The 18,855-nt window shown below is 59.9% G+C and overlaps 2 protein-coding genes across 6 annotated transcripts; one reads left to right on the top strand and one right to left on the bottom strand.

Annotated features, from left to right (window-relative positions):
* Positions 1-1,571: 1,571 nt before the first annotated feature.
* On the bottom strand, positions 1,572-16,340 carry PAAF1 (proteasomal ATPase associated factor 1). Of its 3 annotated transcripts, none has more exons than XM_064144179.1 (12): positions 16,235-16,340; positions 16,115-16,155; positions 15,296-15,399; positions 14,751-14,840; positions 12,936-13,034; positions 11,127-11,277; positions 8,332-8,526; positions 6,934-7,025; positions 6,138-6,253; positions 4,361-4,443; positions 3,304-3,386; positions 1,572-1,925 (listed from the first exon to the last, which is right to left on the bottom strand). In XM_064144179.1, the coding sequence occupies exons 1-12, from the start codon at positions 16,279-16,281 to the stop codon at positions 1,848-1,850; spliced, it is 1,179 nt and encodes a 392-aa protein (XP_064000249.1). In that variant the 5' UTR covers positions 16,282-16,340; the 3' UTR covers positions 1,572-1,847. The 3 variants fall into 3 exon arrangements, with proteins under 3 accessions (XP_064000249.1, XP_064000250.1, XP_064000251.1); XM_064144180.1 differs by having other exon boundaries at positions 16,115-16,152; positions 16,235-16,327; XM_064144181.1 differs by lacking the exons at positions 15,296-15,399; positions 16,235-16,340 and having other exon boundaries at positions 16,115-16,130.
* Positions 16,341-16,393: 53 nt separating this feature from the next.
* On the top strand, positions 16,394-17,371 carry LOC135176437 (cytochrome c oxidase assembly factor 4 homolog, mitochondrial). Of its 3 annotated transcripts, none has more exons than XM_064145590.1 (2): positions 16,394-16,481; positions 16,974-17,371. In XM_064145590.1, the coding sequence occupies exon 2, from the start codon at positions 16,986-16,988 to the stop codon at positions 17,256-17,258; it is 273 nt and encodes a 90-aa protein (XP_064001660.1). In that variant the 5' UTR covers positions 16,394-16,481; positions 16,974-16,985; the 3' UTR covers positions 17,259-17,371. The 3 variants fall into 3 exon arrangements, with proteins under 3 accessions (XP_064001660.1, XP_064001661.1, XP_064001663.1); XM_064145591.1 differs by lacking the exon at positions 16,394-16,481 and adding an exon at positions 16,579-16,602; XM_064145593.1 differs by lacking the exon at positions 16,394-16,481 and adding an exon at positions 16,722-16,745.
* Positions 17,372-18,855: the final 1,484 nt, after the last annotated feature.

Below are 18,855 nucleotides of genomic sequence, written 5' to 3' on the forward strand. Positions count from 1 at the left end.
GCATTGAACTGCTCTGTGAGTGTGTGTGTGAGCAGGACACAAAACTCCTGCAGCCGCATGTGTGCAGTGTGCAGCTGCAGAGCTGAACTCCCTGTGCCCAGCGCTGCTCCTGGCTTGCCAAAACACAGCTCCTTCAACTGATCTCTAAGCTTTTGGTGGCTCAGTTTTAACAAGGAGGAGCAAAGGGCATCCAACAGGAGCAGATCCCTGGGCTGGGGCAGAAGCACCTCTGCTGCGCTGCTGGAGCGCAGCCCTCAGCAGCAGCCTGGCGCTAGGCAGGGCTTGGGCAAGCGCTGGGGCTGGGCACCATGGCTGTGTGCAGCCCCTCGGCTCCCTGCCCTGCCTGGGCTTGCTGCTGGGCAGCAGCTGCGTTAGAGAGCCCCGCAGAGCCAGTGGGGAGCCAGCAAGAGCAGGTCCCCGGGCATGGGGCAGGGGAGGCGAGGGGCAGGGAGCCCGCGGCCAGGCAGGGTGCGCTGCACTCGGTCGGCGGTGGATTGCTTTGCCCCGGGGGTTCTTCTCCACTCGTTCTTTGGGCGCGGAAGGAACCGAAGCGCCCAGCAGGGAGCCCCTGCGCACGCAGCAGGTGAGGGCACCGTGCACCGAGCAAGGCCTGCGCCCCCTCCTCTCCAGGGCCGGAGCAGAGGCGGCCCCGGAGCCCCCTCAGGAGCTGCCGCCCAGAGCACCGAGGCGGCAGAGCGGGCACCGAGGCGGCAGAGCGCAGCGGAGCCCTGCCAAGATGGCGCCGGACCCCCGGGGGCGAGAGCTCAGCCCGCGCGAGGCGGCCCCGGGCGGGAACGGCAGCGGCGCGCGGGGGAGGGCTCCTGCCCGGCCCGGCCCTGCCCCGGGCCCGGCCCCGGCCCCGGCGAGCGGCGGAGCTGTGCCGGAGGAGCAGTGCGGGGAGCTTCTGCTGCCCTCTGCCAGGCCACAGCTGCGGTGCTGGGGCCAGCTCTGGGCTGCCCAGTGCCAGAGAGCCTGGCAAGGGCTGCAGAGAGGCCAGGGCAGGCTGGGCAGAGGCTGAGAGCCTGCAGCAGCTCTGGCAGCAGCAAAGGCTGAGAGCCCTGGGGCTGGGAGCCTGCAGCAGAGCAGCCCCAGAGGGCAGCTGAGCAGTGCCCAGCAGGAGCTGAAGGGGCTGTGGGGGGCAAGGGGCTAGGGCTGGCACCTGCTGAGTGCTGGCCAGGGCCAGGGGCACAAAGTGGAGCATGAGAAGTTCCATCTACACACGAGGAGGAGCTTCTTGACTTTGGGAATGGCAGAACAGTGGAGCAGGCTGCCCAGAGAGGCTGTGGAGCCTCCTTGTGTGCAGAGCTTCCAACCCCCCCAGCCCTTATGCTCCTGGGCAGGCTGCTGTGGGTGCCCTGCTGGAGCAGGGTGGGCTTGGGCTGGCTGAGCTCCAGAGCTGCCTTCCAACCCCCCTGTGCTGGGATTCCTTTTTCTCCCAGCTCCTGCTCATCCCTGCATTGTGAATCCAGCCAGGCCAACAGCCTCAGTGTCTCAAAGAACTTCTTTTCCACACTGCATTGCTCAAGCAGTTGCTTTTGCTCAGTCCCCACTGTGACACTGCTGCCTTCACCCTCCTTCAGACTCCTTTTTATTTGCCTCCTCCCTTCAATGTATTTTCTTACTTCCCTCCCTTAGAACCAGCAGTGAACAACATTTTGCATCCTCCTTTAACACCTTGAAGCCACTCTCTGAGTTAAAACTGATCAGAGATGAGTTGTAGGAAACAGCAGCTGCCACCAGAAAGCCTCTGGGCAGAGCTTGGTCCTCACAAGAGGCTCAGAAACGTCTCTGTTCACATCTCGAACACGACAATAGGCTGGGAAGAGCTTTCTCCACACTTCAGTGACTTAAAGGTCAGCAAGTTGGTATCTCCTCACGACCCCATCTCTGCAGCAGGTGTAAATCTCCTTCTCCCAAGAAGCCACCTGAAAAAGAGGATGGAAAATGGGAACATCTAAGCAGAGTGAGAGGGAGAAAGTCTCAGATACCAGCTTTCCTTCTGGACTTCTGCAGATGGAAGATGAAAAGAATCTTCCCTGAAACAGCTTTTGTGGGCTTTTAAGGCTTCCCCAGGAGTTCAGGGAGTCCCTAAGTGCTCACACAGGGAATCTTCTCTCAGATCTGCCAGGGAAAACCCAACATTTTCCACACTTTCCTTCTGTTGTCCTCCTGCCAATGAGCTGTGCAGGGCACATCTTAGCTCTGTGTGAGTCTGTGAGTAAATGTTGAGGATGTGGGTTGGTTAAAGAGGGAGAAGTGAACCACAGAGCTGGAATGGCACAAACCCAAGCTGGGTGCAGAGTGGGTTGAGAGTAGCCCTGAAAAAAGAGCCTTGGGGGTGCTGAGCAGCTGCCCAGGAGCCAGCAGTGCCCTCCTGCAGCCCAGCAGGCAGCTGTGTGCTGGCTGCAGCCAGAGCAGGGGGGGCAGCAGGGCAGCAGAGGGGATCCTGCCCCTGGGCTCTGCTCTGCTCACTCCTCACCTCCAGTCCTGCCTCCAGGGCTGCTGGCCCCAGCAGCAGGAGGGCACAGAGCTGCTGCAGGCAGCACAGAGGAGGCCACAAGGAGCAGCCCAGGGCTGGGGCAGCTCTGCTGTGAGCACAGGCTGAGGGAGCTGGGGGGGTGCAGGCTGCAGGAGAGAAGGCTCCAGGGGCACCTCAGAGCTGCTGCCAGGAGCTGAAGGCATCCTGCAGGAAGGCTGCAGAGGGACTTTGGCTAAGGCTGTCCAGGGACAGGCCAAGGGGGAAGGGTTGGGAGCTGAGGCAGAGCAGGCTCAGAGTGGAGCTGAGGCAGAAGTTGCTGAGGAGGAGGCTGCTGAGCCTCTGGCACAGGCTGCCCAGGGAGGCTGTGGCTGCCTCCTCTGTGGGGGTGCTGCAGGCCAGGCTGGATGTGGCCTGGAGCAGCTGAGCCTGGCTGAGAGGTGTCCCTGGGCATGGTGTGGAGGGTGGAGGAGAGGAGCTCTGAGCCTTTACTTGTGTAAAACAAGAGCTGATTTCCACCAGCAGCACCAGGCTGACAGCCCAGCTCACCCTCCCTGGTCTGCACACTAAACACAACACCAAGACCTGTTCTCAAGTCACCAGTGGGCAAGAGGAGACTCCTTCACTGCCTCAGTTTTGGTCCTGCACCAGGGAGATAGCACCAGGATCCAGCAGAGAGTCTTGTTTAAGCAAACTACTCATGGAGGAAGAAGAAAACCACAACCACATGAAGGATCCTGTGGTGCAGGCTGCCAGATCCTGAGCCTGCTGCCTGCCATCAGCTTTTCCTGCAGCCTTCCTCTTGGGTTTGAGATCAAATTCCTTACCTTGTACACAGGGTCACAGTCAGCTTCTGTGAGATCGAGGACGTGGTCGAGGTCTTGCTGCATGACAAAGCAGGTTCCATCACCTGCAGGAGCAGAGACCAAGCAAAGCAGCAACAGCAGCCCATTAGTCAAAGAGGAGCAGAGCCTCTCTCCAAGAGCACCAGCAGATGGAGGTCAGGAACAAGTCCTGCACCAGCAGTGTGCTGGAGCAGGTTGCCCAGGAAGCTGTTTGAGGCCCCATCCCTGAGGATACTCAAGGTGAGACTCCCCAGGGCTCTGGGCAACCTGATCTAGTTGAGGTTGCCCCTGCTGACTGCAGAAGGGACTGGATGAGCTTTGGAGATCCCTTCCAACCCAGACTGTTCTATGAAACACCTGGTGGCAGGGTCTGGAGCCTCCAGGAACAGGGAGAAGTGCTGTCAGTGGGGCCTTCAGCACAGGAAGGACATAGACCTGATGGAGAGGGTTCAAAGGAGGCCACTAAGGTGATCAGAAGGGGCTGGAGAACCTCTGCTGTGGGGCCAGGCTGGCAGAATTGGGGTTGTTCAGCCTGGAGAAGAGAAGGCTGCAGGGAGAGCTCAGAGCTGCACTTCAGTATCTGAAGGGGAGCTGCAGGCAGGCTGGGGAGGGAGTGTCCAGAAGGCTGACAGGATGAGGAGAAAGGGTTTGGAGCTGGAGCAGGGCAGAGTTAGGTTGAACATGAGAAGCTCTGCACAGTGAGGGTGGGGAGAGGCTGGCACAGGTCACAGGGATGTGGCTGAGGCTCCATCACTGTAAACATTCAAGATCAGGCTGGAGGTGGCCCAGGGTAGCCTGCACTAGCTGGAGCTGTCCCTGCTGGCTGCAGGGGGTTGGCCAAGATGACCTTGGAGGGTCCCTTCCAACCAGATGCAATCTGTGACTCTGTGACTTGTAAGCACAGAGCTCTGGAATCTGCTGATCTCAGGCTGCCCCAGAATAAATGCTGAGGCAGGACAGACCTTGACCTTCTTGACCCAAAGAGCACAGAAGTCCTCCACTGCTGGTTTCTGCTGGTGTGCCCCAGCACCTGGCTTACCTTGGCTGGCACCAAAGCCATCTCGGAAGGGGAGCAGTGAAAGCACAGGAGCTCCTGATCTGTGGATCACCTGGATTGGGGCACTGGAGGGAGGAACAGAACAAAGGATGAGTCTTATGGCCAACAGTCCAGAGCCCATTCCATGTGCAAACCCCACGAGAGGGATGTGAGCAACGGATACAAACTTGAACCCAGGAGGTTCCAGCTGAAGATGAGGAGAAAGTTGTTTGGTGTGAGGGTGCTGGAGGCCTGGAGCAGGCTGCCCAGAGAGGTTGTGCAGTCTCCTTCTCTGGAGACTTCCCAAACCCACCTGGATGTGTTCCTGGGTGACCTGCCCTGGCTGCTCCTGCTTTTGCCTGGGGGTTGGCCTGGATGATCTCTGCAAGTCCCTTCCAACCTCTAACATTCTGTGATTCCTCTTGTCCTAATTCTGGTTCCCTGGGAGAAGAGACCAGCACCTACCTGGCTCCAGGCTCCCTCAGCCTCCTTCTCTCTGGGCTCAACACCCTCAGGGGCCTCAGCTGATCCTCCCCAGCCCTCTCCCACCTCTGCTGCGTTACACACTGGCTGCATCTCCTCACACAAGCACAGGACACAGCATGCAGAGCACACAGGCACAAAGACATCTGTGTGAAGTAGCCAACCACCCCCAGCAAAAACCACACAGGAGCTGTCGGCCACTCTTGAGGAAAGAGGACCTGAAGGTACCTTAGTAGCATTTTGCTGCCAGAGGCTTGGAGTAGGCTTGGTTGGATCCTTAGCTGGGGACTAAAAGGGTCTGCAGCTGCTTCTAGTGGCCCTTGGAGGGCAAGAGGGGCAGGCTTGGGGGGCAGACTCTTCTCACTGGTGCCCAGGGACAGGCACAAAGTGGAACCTTGGAGAAACTTCTCTGCTGGGAGAGTGCTGGGGGCCTGCAGCAGGCTGCAGAGGAACCTCCTGAAGCTCAGCAAGGGCAAGGGGAAGGTCCTGCCCCTGAGGGAGGAAGAACCTCCTGCAGCAGACTGCCCAGAGAGGCTGTGGAGCCTCCTTGTGTGCACAGCTTCAACCCCCCCTGGGCATGGTGCCCCTGGGCAAGCTGCTGTGGGTGCCCTGCTGGAGCAGGGAGACCTGGACTGGCTGAGCTCCAGAGCTGCCTCCCCACCTCACCAGGCTGGAGGACTCACAGTCTGAGAGGTGAGGCTGTGCAGTCACAGGCCAAGACTGAAAAGCTTTTCAGTAACTGAAGGGGCCTGCAGAGAGGCTGCAGAAGGGCTTTGAGAAGCTCTCTACAACACCCTCCAAGGAGCTTGGAGCCAGCTGGGAGTTGGTCTCTTCTGCCTAGCAACAAGTGATAGGACAACAGAAAATAGCCTCAAGTTGCCCCAGGGGAGGTTTAGGTTGGACATTAGAAGACAATTGGTGACTGAAAGGGTTCTTACAGCCTGGCCCAGGCTGCCCAGGGAGGTGATGGAGTCCTCATCCCTGGAGGTGTTTCAGAGAGGCAGAGCTGGTGCTGAGGGCCATGGTTTAGCCTCAGCCTTGGTAGAGTTAAAGGATGGTTGGACTGGTTAAGGGTATTGTCCAACCACAGTGATTCTATGGTTCTAGGAGATGCCCTCTGGAGAACACCCTGCTAGATCACCAACCCCAGCAAAAGGCCCTCCCCAAGAAAAGAAGTGGCTTTGGGAGGCTCCTGAGCTCAGTGCCATGGCCTGCACTCTGACCCCCTGCAGCAGGGACAGCAGCACTCTCCACCTGGCTCTCCTCAGCACCTGAGCTGTGCCAGGCACGCACTCACCTGGTGTTCCTCACATCCAGCTGGTAGATGTTCCCATCCTGAGTCCCTGCCAGGAGGTAGGTACTTGAGAGGAAGGTGCAGCAGTTGAAGGCATCAGATCCCACAAAGAGGAACACCTGGGAATGGCAGGAACAGATGTCAGGCACTCAGAGGAGGACAAAGCACACCCAGGGGAAGGAAGTGCAGTCACTGGAGTCGCTTCCATGAGCCAGAGTGGCAGCCCTGGAGGTTAATGAGCCCTCAGCTCTGCTCCAGGAGCAAACAAGTGCAGGCCCTGACCACTCCTGGAGCTGCTCTCTGCAGGAAGGATGTGTCCCTGTGGCAGGCACACAGGCTAAAGCCTTCCAACTCCAGCACTCTTTGCCAAGAGGAACAGCACCATGAGGGTGCTGGGACACTGCAACAGGCTCCATCCCTGGAGATATTCAAGGTGAGGCTGGACAAGGCTCTGGGCCTCAACCTTCAGATACTGCAAGGCCACAGTAAGGTCTCTTTGGAGCCTTCTCCTCTCCAGATTGAACAGCCCCAACTCACAGCTCCTCCTCACAAGAGAACAGCTCCAGCTCTCTGCTCATCCTTTGGGCCTTCTCTGGACATGCTCCAGCACCTCCAGATCTTTCCTGAGTGGAGCTGGGCTTACCACCAACCATCCAGGTTAGCCTCACCCTGCCTGGATTCCTCAAGCCAGCCTTGTGAGGAGCAGCTCACAGGCCAAGGAGAGAGGAAAGGACTGAGGTCCTGGAGACACCTTCCCAGCAGCAGCTCAGAGCCTTTCTGAGCTCCTGCTGCTCCTTACCTGCTGCCTGCTCTGCAGTCCCACTCCCTGCAGCTTCTTATCTTCCCGTGCCAGCAGCAGGAGCTTCCCTTCTGTGCCAACCTCACGTTCACCTGACAAAAGGAGCCACAGTCAGCTCAGCCCAGCAGTGGCTAGGCCACGAGTCTTGGTGGTACCAAAACCTGACAGCCTGGATTGTGGCTCAAAGCTGCACTGGGGGGCATCAGGAAGCACCCCTGGTGCTCAAACACTGGCACAGGCTTGCCAGAGAGGTGCTGAGGAAGCCTGTCAGTGTTCAAGAGGCATTTGGACAGGTCCTTAGGGACTTTTGGTGGTCAGGCAGCTGGACAAGGGCAGCTTTGTAGGTCCCTTCCAACTGCAACAGCCCATTCTGGCCCTGCTGGACCTACAGCAGTGTTAGCACCACTGTTAGAACCCCAGAATGGTGGAGGTGGGAAGGCAGCTCTGGAGCTCAGCCAGCCCAACCCCCCCTGCTCCAGCAGGACACCCACAGCAGCACAAGGGCCAGGGTGGGGTTGGAAGCTCTGCACACAAGGAGGCTCCACAGCCTCTCTGGGCAGATTGTTCCAGGCCTCCAGCACCCTCACACCAAACAACCTCCTCCTCAGCTCCAAATGCCACCTCCTGGGTCCCATTTTGTGCCCCATGCCCCTTGTGTTGTCCCTGGGCACCACTCAGCAGATGCCAGCCCCAGCCTCTTGCCCCCACAATTCCTTGGCCTCTTGTGAAGCATTGCTCAGATTCCCTCTGCAGCTGCTCCTCTCCAGACTCAACAGCCCCAGGGCTCTCAGCCTCTCCTCAGAGGGAAGCTCCAGGCCCCTGATCAACAGGCACAGGCTGCCCAGGGAGGCTGTGGCTGCTCCCTGCCTGGAGGCTGGATAAGGCCTTGACCAACCTGGGCCTAGTGGGAGGTGTCCCTGCCCATGGCAGGGGGGCTGGAGCTGGATGATCTTTGAGGTCCCTCCCAACCCATTCTGTGACTCTGAGCCTCCAGAGCCTCCCCTGGCCTCTATCCAGCAGTCCTCAGGCTCTCCTGAGCCGAGGAGCCCAGGAGTGGACACAACACTGCAGCTGTGGCCTGACCAGGGCAGAGGAGAGGGGGAGGAGACCTGCTGCTGCCCACACTCTTTTTGTCACACCCCACAAGACCCTTCTTGACCTCGAGGGCACCCTGCTGGCTCATGAGGAGCTTGCTGCCCACAGAGCCCACCGAGAGAGAGGTCCTCATCTCCCACCACTTGCAAGGCTCAGCTCCTCTGCAGGCCTGCAGTGCTCCCTTCTGGTGCCCCCTGCCTCGGTGGCTGCGAGGCCACACCACAGGGTGCCCTGCAGCGCTCCCGGGTGCCGCAGCTCAGCAGCCCGGGCCAGGGACGGGAGCAGGGTGAGGCCAAGCCTTACTGGGAGCTTGCTGAGGTGTGCCCAGGGTGAGGGAGCAGGGGGCAGTGCCCAGGGCGATGCCATTGATGGGGGCGCTGCAGGCAGCGACGGTGCCCAGGCAGGCGGCGGTGCCGCAGTCCCAGAGGCGAGCGGTGCCGTCCCTGGAGCAGGAGAGGACGTTCCTGCCCCTCTCCACGATGGCAGTGTCCAAAATCCCTGTGGGGAAGGCAAAGGACAGCTTCAGACAGGCAGGCAAAGCACCTCTGTTCCCAGGGGGAACCCCAGCCACAAGCCTCACCCCAGTGAACTCAGGAGGCTGGCAGGAAGCTCCGGGGAGGCAGGGAGGAGCTCCTTGTTCCTCCCTGTGAGGGTGGCAGGGCACTGGAGCAGGCTGCCATGGGGGGCTGTGCAGTCTCCCTCTCTGGGGATACTCAAAGGCCACCTGGTGGGCTCCTGTGTGCTCTGCTCTGGGTGATCTGATCCTGCTCTGCAGGGGGTTGGGCTGGATGAGCTTTGGAGGTCCCTTCCGGCCCCTGACGCTCTGTGAACTGCTGCTGCCCCCACGGAGTGCCACCAGCCACACTCAGCCACGTGGTATGGGCTGCACTGTGGGCCTAGGAGTGGGGGGTGCAAGGGAGGCATCAGCTCCCAGAGAGCCACAAGGTCTTCCCTTCAGGCTGTTCCTCCAGGCTCAACACCCTGGTCTCCGAGCTGGCAAAACACAGGTTGGATGGATAGAGGGATGGACAACTGACTTGATGGCTGCACCCAAAGAGTGGCTGTCCATGGGGCCACATCCAGGTGGAGAGGCCAGTGACAAGTGGAGGCTCTCAAGGATCAGTACTGGGACTGGCACCACTCTTGTTCAACATCTTTGCTGGTGACAGGGACAGTGGCACTGAGGCAGCCTCAGCAAGTTCACCAACAGCACCAGGCTGTGTGATGTGGTGAGAGGCTGGAGGGAAGGATGCATCCAGAGGGACCTGGGCAGGCTGTGGAGGTGAGCCCAAGCCAACCTCATAAAGTTTAACAAGACCAAGTGCAGGGTCCTGGGCTAGGACAACTCCAGGCACTGACAAAGGCTGGGCAGTGCCAGGCTTGAGAGCAGCCCTGGAGAGAGGGACTTGGGGGTGCTGGTAGCTGAGAAGCTCAGCAGGAGCCAGCAGTGTGCACTTGCAGCCCAGAGAGCAAGCAGAGCCTGGTTTGCAGTAGGAGCAGTGTGGGCAGCAGGGCCAGGGAGGGGATTCTGCCCCTCTGCTGAGACCCCACCTGGAGCTCTGGGTCCAGTTCTGCAGCCTCTGTGACAGGAGAGGTGTGGAGGTGCTGGAAGGTGTCCAGAGAAGGCCATGAGGATGAGCAGAGGGCTGGAGCTGCTCTGCTGTGGGGACAGGCTGAGAGAGTTGGGGCTGTGCAGGCTGGAGAGGAGAAGGCTCTGAGGAGACCTCACTGTGGCCTTGCAGGATCTCAAGAGGACTACAAGAAAGCTGGGGAGGGACTTTTTAAGGTGTCAGGTAGTGATAGGGGTGGAGGGAATGAATCCAAGCTAGAGAAGGGGAGATTGAAATTAGCCATTAGGAAGAAGCTCTTCAGGATGAAGGTGGTGAGAGCCTGGCACAGGTTGCCCAGGGAGGTGTTGGCAGCCTCATCCCTGGAGGTGTTTAAGGCCAGGCTGGATGTGGCTGTGAGCAGCCTGCTCTAGTGTGAGGTGTCCCTGCCCATGGCAGGGGGGTTGGAGCTGGCTGATCCTTGAGGTCCCTTCCAGCTCTGACAGTTGTGTGACTCTAACCCCAGGTCCCACAGCACAGAGAGCAGGAGCCATCACCTGGCACAAGGATGAGACCTCACTCCCTGAGGAGGCTGCCCAGGGATGTGGTGCAGTGACCCTCCCTGGTGGTGTTCAGAGAAGGTGTGGGCATGGCACCTGGGGGTGATTTGATGCCCATGGTGGTGTTGGGTTGATGGTTGGACTGGATGATCTCAGAAGGCTTTTCCAACCAAGGTACCCTGTGACAGCACAGCCACCAATCTCCTGGTTCAGGTTCTGGAAGCTTGATAACCTGCCACGGGCTCCCAGGACACAAAGGTGCTTCAGGCATCCAACACAAGTGCACAGTGGAGGGAGGTTCTGTTCCCCCTCTGCTCAGCCCTGCTGAGATGCCATCTGCACGTCAGAGGTGACAGAGGAATGGGGAGAGCCAAATCTGACACTGTTGCCCTGGTGAGATCCTATCTGGAGTACTGTGTCCAGCTCTGGGCTCCCCAGTTCAAGAGGGACAGAGAACCACTGGAGAGAGTCCAACAGAGGCTAGGAGGATGATGAAGGGACTGGAAGATCTGTGTGGTGAGGAAAGGCTGAGAGCCCTGGGGCTGGTTAGGCTGGAGAAGAGAAGGCTCAGAGGGGACCTTTTCAATATCCTGAAGCACCTGAAGTGTGGCTGCCAGGAGGATGGAGCCAGACTCCCTTTCCAGTGACAGGACCAGGGGCAAGGGCTGAAAACTCAAAGTCAGGAAACTCCACTTCAACATGAGAAGAACCTACTGTACAGTGAGGGTGACACAGGCTGCCCAGAGGGGCTGTGAAGTCTCCTTCACTGCTGACATTAACCCCCCCCGGAGGCATTCCTGTGTGACCTGCCCTGGCTGCTCCTGCTCTGGCAGGGAGGGTTGGACTCGATCCTCTCTGGAGGCCCCTTCCAACCTCTACCATTCCCTAATCCCACAGAAGTGCAGCAGGCAGCTGAGTGCCCACCACAAGCCTTGGCTGCCAGGCAACACCCCAGAGAGAAGATGCAAGTGAAAAGCTGAGCTCTCTGTACCTCCTCTGTGCCCTTTGAAGGTGACCACGCAGCTGGCATCCTCTGCTGACCAGACCTTGAGCTGGGCATCCATTCCCCCGCTCAGAACCACCAGGCCCGACGGGAAGAACCTGCAACAATTCACATCAGAGACATGGCCTTCCAGCTGCCTCTGGAAAACAAAGAGCTGGGTGCTAGTGCCATCATCATCATCACCATCATCACCCTGCTGCTGCCCAGCTCTTCACTGCCACGCTCCAGAATCTGCCTTCTCCCAAGGGTAAAGCAGCCCAGAGAAGCTGGGGACACCTCAAGCCTGCAGGTGTGTAAAAGCTTTGAGTGAGCCTGGGCGAGTGGGAGGTGTCCCTGCCCATGGCAGGGGAGGCTGAAACTGGATGATCTTTAAGGTCCCTTCCAACCCAACCCAACCCATTCCATCCCTGGAAGTCTTTAAGGCCAGGCTGGGTAAAGCTTTGAGCAGCTTGGGCTAGTGGGAGGTGTCCCTGCCCATGGCACAAGGGGTGGGAGCTGGATGATCCCTGAGGACACTTCCAACCCTGACAGTTCTGTGGTTCTGATTAGGAAGTTAATGGAGAGTATCAAGAACAAATCCAGGCTGGGCAAGGAGTGGCACCAGAGCAGCCCTGAGGAGGAGGATTTGGGGGTGCCAGTTGGTGACAAACTCCCCAAGAGCCAGCAGTGGTTGCTGGCAGCCCAGAGGCAGCTGTGTGCTGGCTGCAGCCAGAGCAGGGAGGGGACTCTGCCACTCTGCTCTGCTGAGACCACACTTGCACCACTGCCTCCAGATCTGCTGCCCCCAGCACAAGAGGAAGTGGTGGAGAAGGCCCAGAGGAGGCCATGGAGATGATCAGAGGGCTGAAGAACCTCCCCTAAGGGGTCAGGCTGGGAGAGTTGGGGCTGTTTAGCCTGGAGAATGCTCCTGGGGGACCTCAGAGCAGCCTTCCAGTACCTGAAGGGGGCTAGAGGAGAGCTGGGGAGGGACTTCTGACAAGGGCTGGGAGTGACAGGATGAGGAGATTGGATTGAAGCTGGAAGAGAGGAGATTTAAACTGGAGATGAGGAAGAAATTGTTGGCAGTGAGGGTGGGGAGACACTGGCACAGGTTGCCCAGGAAGGTTGTGGATGTGCCCTCCCCAGAGGGGTTCAAGGCCAGGTTGGATGAGGCCTTGGACAAGCTGGGCTGGTGGGAGGTGTCCCTGCCCATGGCAGGGGTTTGGAACTGGCTGAGCTTTGGGGACAGGCTGTGGGTCTGTGCTTAAGCTCAGATCCCCTGGGTTGTGCTCCTGGCATGGACTCGTCTGAATCTGAGGCAGGCAAAGGGGCCAGAGAGACACTTTCTGAGCAGCAGAGAGGGTATCAGATGTCTCCAAGCATGGGTTCAGTGCTTTCATCCTCTGCCAAACAAGCAGCTGAGAGGTGAAGCTCCCTAAGAAACCCCTTAACTGGGCAGGCAGAAGCCCTGAGGTGGTTAAGCCATCACGGGCAGGAGTCTCCTCCTCACCTCTTCTCTACTGCAGGGGCAATTTGGTGCTCGTACCCTGCAGGTTAGGAGCTGCCAGCTGCCTTCTGGCTGTCACTCTTACTGTCACTGTCACCCTGGGACATCTCCCTGGATCATTTTGCTTCATGTTCCTTAGGAGAAGTCCTGCTTTCCAACAGGTTTGACTCAAAGCCTTGCAGATATTAACTCCCAGTTGGTTTTTCACTCAGAAGGCAGATTCTTGCCCACCCTAGACCACAGCCAGGGCTGAATGACCTCAGCAGCCTCACAGACACCCCCCCCACAGCACCAAGGCTGGAGGCTCTTACTCTGATCTCTCCATTTGCAGCCTGCCAGATTTTCATGGTCCCATCTGTGCTGGCAGACACACCAAGGCCTCCACCACTGGAAATATCAAGACAGGTGACCTGCAGGAGACAGACAAAAGCATCACCAAGCTGTGAGTCTGCTTCTCACCTCTTCTCTAGTGCAGGAGAAACTCAGTGCTTGTATCCCCTGCAGCTGCCTAGAAAGCAGCATTTCACCTCAGGAGGCTGAACTCTGTGCTGGGGGAAGACTTCCTAATGACATCATTAATGCTTGGACTTGATGCTCCTGAAGGTCTCTTCCAACCAAAACCACTCTGTGAGCCTGGGGTCATTTAAAAGACCCCAAAATTGCTCCCAAACTCCTGGCAGAAGAGTTTTGTCCTGATCAAATCCTAACTCCCAAGCCAGAACTCTGCAGGCTTTTCCCTCCTCACCTTCTCCAGATGTTTTAGGAGATAGGAATGAAGCCCTTAAGGAATTCAAAGCTGAGCCAAGGTATCTGGACAGCTCCAGAGCACCCTGACTCAGAGGCCTCCACCCAGGACACTGTCTGAGGGATTTATGAAGCCAAAAGCTGCCCCAAATGTTCTCAAGCCTTAATTCCAAGCCAGTTCCTTACCCTCAATGTCACACTTAAGGTTGAAACAAGACTGGGGGAGGTCAACAGATGTGGAGCTTGTGTTCCCCTTCCCCCTCATGCCACGCATTGAGCAACCTGCTCCATGTGGTGTCCCCAGCCCATGGCAGCAGGGCTGGGACCAGGTGACCTTTTGTGTCCCTTCCAACCCAAACCAGTCCCCGAGTCCATGATTGCTGCCTTTGGAGAAGGCAGAGGTGTTCTAGATGGGGATGAATGCAGCTGGAGTGGGTGAAGGGAGGGGATTCTGCCCCTCTGCTCTGCTGAGATCCCTCCTGCAGCACTGGGGCCAGCTCTGGAGCACCCAACACAAGGATATGGAACTGCTACACAAGTTCAGAGGAGGGCTGGGAACTTCCTGCTGTGAGGCCAAGCTGAGAAGGTTGAGGTTGTTCAGCCTGGAGCACAGAAGGCTCCTGGGAGACCTTCCAGTAGCTGAAGGTGGATCAGTGCTTAGCAAGAGCTCAAGGGGCTGTGGGGAGTAAGAGGATGGGGCTGGCATCTTCTCATGGTGCCCAGTGACAGGAGAAGGGGCAGAGTGACCCAGGAGTTTCCATCTCAGCATGAGGAGAAACTTCTGGAGCAGGCTGCCCAGAGAGGCTGTGGAGTCTCCTTGTGTGCAGAGCTTCCAACCCACCCTGGGCATGGTGCCCCTGGGCAGGCTGCTGTGGGTGCCCTGCTGGAGCAGGGGGGGTTGGACTGGCTGAGCTCCAGAGCTGCCTTCCCACCCTCCCCACGCTGGGATTCAGGGACTCTGTGGCTCCCAGAGGTGAGTGAATGCTCCAAACCAGCTGAACCTTTCCAGCCTCTAAATCCCCCCCAGGCCAAGGTGATTCTATGCCACATTTACTTCACAGGCTCACAGGGTGTCAGGGGTTGGAAGGGACCCAAGGAGATCACCGAGTCCAACTCCCCTACCAGAGCAGGGCCACACTAATTTCCTAGCCCCACAAACAGGAATTCCTACAGAGAAGAACAAAAATGATTTCATGACCTAGGAGCAAGCAGCCAGGGTAAAACCAGTGATGGATCTGAAGCCACCAGAGCTGCAGAGAACCAATTCTGACCTTTCAGCTCCTTTACAGGGGATCTCTGGTGGCTCTGAGGGATGATGATGATGATGAAAGCCCCTTGGTCACAACCAGTTCTGTTCCCACTGACACCAGGAGCTTACTTACACTTTTCTGATGGATCCTACTGAAAGTTGTGTAGGGAGCCAGGAATTTTGTGGACACATTTTCATGAGGACAAGAAATGAGGATGCTCTTCTAGAGGACGAAAGAGAGGAGAGAAGAAATGGTGCTGTTAGCCCTGCTGGAACACAGCAGCTCTCAAGGTGTGGACCTGGCTGAGGTCTCTCACACAGCCTGAAGGCTGGGGGAAAGTGCAGCATGGGGCATGTGTCTCCTTCCACCTCCTCCAGGTGCAGACCCCAGGAGAGGGGAGGCTCTTGCACAGCTGCAGCCCAGCTCTGGCATGATACAGAGCAGCCCCAGGGCACTACAGAGGTGGGAGGCCCATGGGTGGCACTGTGCAGGGCACTGGAAACACAGCTGGGGAATTCTTTGGTTGGAAGAGACCTTTAGGAGCAAGTCCAACCTTCAACCCAAGGCCACCACGGTCACGAAGGGGAAGACAGCTTCATGCTGCTGTTGTGAGTGTCACCCACCCCTGCAGGCAGGGAAGGTGGTCCCCAGCCCCTGCACCACCCCAGCCCTGGCACCTTGGTGACTTCTCCAACCAGGAAGCCCTCGGAGGCGGCGATGTCTGGGACGCCGTCGGCGCCGAGCCCGCGCCGGGTCAGGCTGCCGTACAGGGTGGGCTGCCCTGCAGGGACAGCAGCCAGCAGCTCAGGCTGCCCCCCGCCCCACACTCCCCTCAGCCCCCTCACTGCCTTCCCCAGCCATCCTCACCCCCTCCTGGACCACAGGGAACCCTGCAACGGCTCTTACTCCTCCAGGATCAGAGGCTGCTACAACTTCCCTCCTTCCCTCCTAACCCACAGGGCACCCCCCAACCTCCATCACCCCTCCTACCCCACAGGGCACCCCCCAACCTCCATCACCCCTCCTACCCCACAGGGCACCCCCCAACCTCCATCACCTCTCCTACGCCACAGGGCACCCCCCAACCTCCATCACCTCTCCTAGCTCACAGGGCACCCCCCAACCTCCATCACCCCTCCTACCCCACAGGGCACCCCCCAGCCTCCATCACCCCTCCTAGCTCACAGGGCACCCCCCAACCTCCATTACCCCTCCTACCCCACAGGGCACCCCCCAACCTCCATCACCTCTCCTAGCTCACAGGGCACCCCCCAACCTCCATTACCCCTCCTACCCCACAGGGCACCCCGCAGCCTCCATCACCCCTCCTAACCCACAGGGCACCCCGCAGCCTCCATCACCCCTCCTAACCCACAGGGCACCCCCCCAGTTGCCCTCACCCTTTCCTCATCTCCAGTCTCTCCCCATCCCCCACAGGTCGTCCCCCGAAGCCGCCGGACACCCCCTGAGGCCCTTCCAGGCCCCCCGGCACTCACCCGGGCTGCGGCAGCTCAGCCAGGCCTCGCCCTCGTCCCTGCTGCGGGAACAAAGAGCGGGGAGGTGAGCTTGGGGCAGGGGCCGGGGGCAGCCGCAGGGGAGCAGGGGACTGCGCCCACCTCAGCGCCCGGCTCCAGTCGCTCTGGATCCGCAGCGTCGCCGCCATCCTGCCGCGGCAGCGGCGCTCACTTCCGCCTTCCGCCTTCCCGGCACCCCCCGCGGCGCGGATGCGCCTGCGCCTCCTTACGTCCCGTCAGCCCTCGCGGGACGGCATCAGCCAATGAGCGAGCGCCCTCGCGCCGCGCCCCGCCCCAGCGCTGCCTTCTCTTCCGGCAGCCTTAAAGGGGCCTCGCAGCGGCTGGGCAGGTGCGGGGGGGGGCCGGGGGAGCCTGCCGGGGGCGCCTGCCGGGGGCGCCTGCCGGGGGCGCGGAGGGTGCCGCTGGGATGGGCGGGGGACCTGCGGGGCACCCACGGGAGGAGCACGGAGGTGCTGGGCACCCATTGAGGGGGCGGGCACCCATGGGCGGGGGTGCGGCGCGTGGGGCAGGGTGCTGGGCACCCGTGGGGGGGGTGGGCAGCCGTGGGAGCACCCACGGGAGAAGCGCGGAGGGTGCTGAGCACCTCGGGACGGTGCGTGGGGGTGATGGGCACCCATGGGTGGGGGTGGGCAGGTACCGGAGCGGGAGACTTTGGGCACCCATGGAGGGGATGGGCAGCGAAGGGCTGCGGAGGTTGTTGGGCACCCACGGCGGGCACGGAGGATGCTGAGCACCCAATGAGAGGGGTCCTGAACGCCCCCGGCATGGGGGTGCTGGGTCCCCCGGGCGCTCCAGGCGACTCCTCCCTGCCTCCTTGCAGCCCAGCCCGGCGATGGCAGTGCCTGGGCACGGCCGGAGCCGTTCGCCGCTGAAGGAGGATGAGGAGGATGGGGATGAGGAGGACCCGCTGGAGGCGCGGATCGCCCGCTCGGGCTGCGCGGGGCCGCACCGGGCGCTGCAGGAGTGCATGGCGCAGTGGCAGGACTGGCGCCGCTGCCAGCCCCAGCTGCGAGCCTTCGGCCAGTGCATGGCGCAGAGGCAGCGCCCCCGGGAGCCGCCGGGGCCAGCGCCCAGCCCGGCCCGGCCCTCGCCGGCCCCGACTTGAACGGGGCTCGGGGCTGGGTCAGCAGCGCCTTTGTGACCCCCTTCTGGGGGGAGCTTATTTCGACACCTGAGCTCGCTGGGAATTAAACCTGGTGCTGGTCGCTGCCCTGCCCACAGCTGTCTGCGTCTGTGCTGCCAGGGATAGCCAGGGGCTGGCAGGGGCAGCGGTGGGGGTCGGATGGGCATTTCCAGCCCCGAATGCCCCAACCCGGGAGCGCTGATCCCCAGCCCGGCTGCAGCCAGCGCTGCTGCGGGTTTTAACCCCTAACGTCCTGCCCTGCACTGTCCCAAAGCTCTTTTCTTTGGGGAGAGGACTTTTCTGGGGGAGGATTTGTCTCCTGGGAAGCCTCAGGAGGATTAGGGATGGGGGGAAAAGGGAAGTCTCATGAGGAAGGGACCTCAAGGATCAGCCAGCTCCAACCCCCCTGCCATGGGCAGGGACACCTCACACCAGAGCAGGTTGCTCAGAGCCACATCCAGCCTGGCCTGAAACACCTCCAGGGATCTGAGTGCCACCTCCTAGGAAGCAAATAAGCCATGAAGAATAGAACAGGATCAGAGAGTCACTTTGGTTGGAAAAGACCTTTGAGATGCTCCAGTCCAACTCTAACTGCCCCAAGCTGATGCTGAGCACCACAGCTCTGCCTCTGAAACACCTCCAGGAGTGGGGAGTCCACCACCTCCCTGGGCAGCCTGGGCCAGGCTTTGAGAACCTTTCCAGTGAAGAAGTTCCTTCTGATGCCCAACCTGAACCTCCCCTGGGGAAAACCTGAGGCCCTTTCCTCTTCCCCACTCACTTTTAACCTCCTGTGTGGCTTCTGCCAGAGGCAGCCCTGCAGGCTGCTTCCCAAGAAGGTGCTTGGTGGAGCTGGGTGCTGTGGTGGGGGCTGGGGCTGCATCAGGGTGCATTGCTGCAACCTTCAGCTGGGCACAGGCAGGGAGCTGCTGGGGCAGGGCCAGAGGAGGCCACGGCCATGCTGGCAGCCCTCTGCTGGGAGGTCAGGCTGGCACAGCTGGGGTGCCCAGGCTGGAGAAAAGAAGGCTCCAGAAGGAGCTTCTGGTGGCCTTGCAGGGCTGGAAGGGGCTGAGAAGAAAGCTGGGGCCAGAGTTTTGAGCAGGGCCTGTTAGCACAGGCCAAGGGAGGGTGCTTTGGAATTCAAAGAGGGAGATTCAGAGCAGAGAGAAGGCAGAAATGTTTGGCACTGAGGGTGCTAAGAGCCTGTGCCAGGCTGCCCAGAGAGGTGCCAGCCATGGGGCAGCTGCCACAATTCAGGTCAGGTTGTTTTGGGCTGAGCAACCTGCTCTGGTTGGGGCTGTCCCTGCTGACTGCAGGGGGCTTGGACTGGATGACCCTGAGAGGTCCTTTCCCACCCAAAACCTTCTATGGCAGGAGCAGGGCAGCCACTTGCACATCAGGAGCATGTGGAGGAGGTCCCTGCCTGTGGTGGGGAGGGAGGAGTGGATCATCTCTGAGGCCCCTTCCAAGCTGAGCCATTCCAGGGTTGTGATTAATCACCTGCAGAGATTCCTGAAGCTTGGGGCAGGAGGGGGACAACAAATCCCTGGGACCTCCTTCAGTCCACCACAAACCAGTCAGA

The sequence above is a fragment of the Pogoniulus pusillus genome, chromosome 6, assembly GCF_015220805.1.
Source record: "Pogoniulus pusillus isolate bPogPus1 chromosome 6, bPogPus1.pri, whole genome shotgun sequence".
Taxonomy (NCBI): domain Eukaryota; kingdom Metazoa; phylum Chordata; class Aves; order Piciformes; family Lybiidae; genus Pogoniulus; species Pogoniulus pusillus.

Excerpts from the sequence above, each read along its gene's own strand:
- LOC135176437 (XM_064145590.1), top strand. The coding sequence starts at position 16,986 with ATGGCAGTGCCTGGGCACGGCCGGAGCCGTTCGCCGCTGAAGGAGGAT.
- PAAF1 (XM_064144179.1), bottom strand. The coding sequence starts at position 16,281 with ATGGCGGCGACGCTGCGGATCCAGAGCGACTGGAGCCGGGCGCTGAG. Across the intron at positions 7,026-8,331 it reads CACACCTCAGCAAGCTCCCA|GTGAACGTGAGGTTGGCACA; the intron begins GTAAGGCTTGGC and ends TCCTTTTGTCAG. Across the intron at positions 6,254-6,933 it reads GACTGCAGAGCAGGCAGCAG|GTGTTCCTCTTTGTGGGATC; the intron begins GTAAGGAGCAGC and ends TGCCATTCCCAG.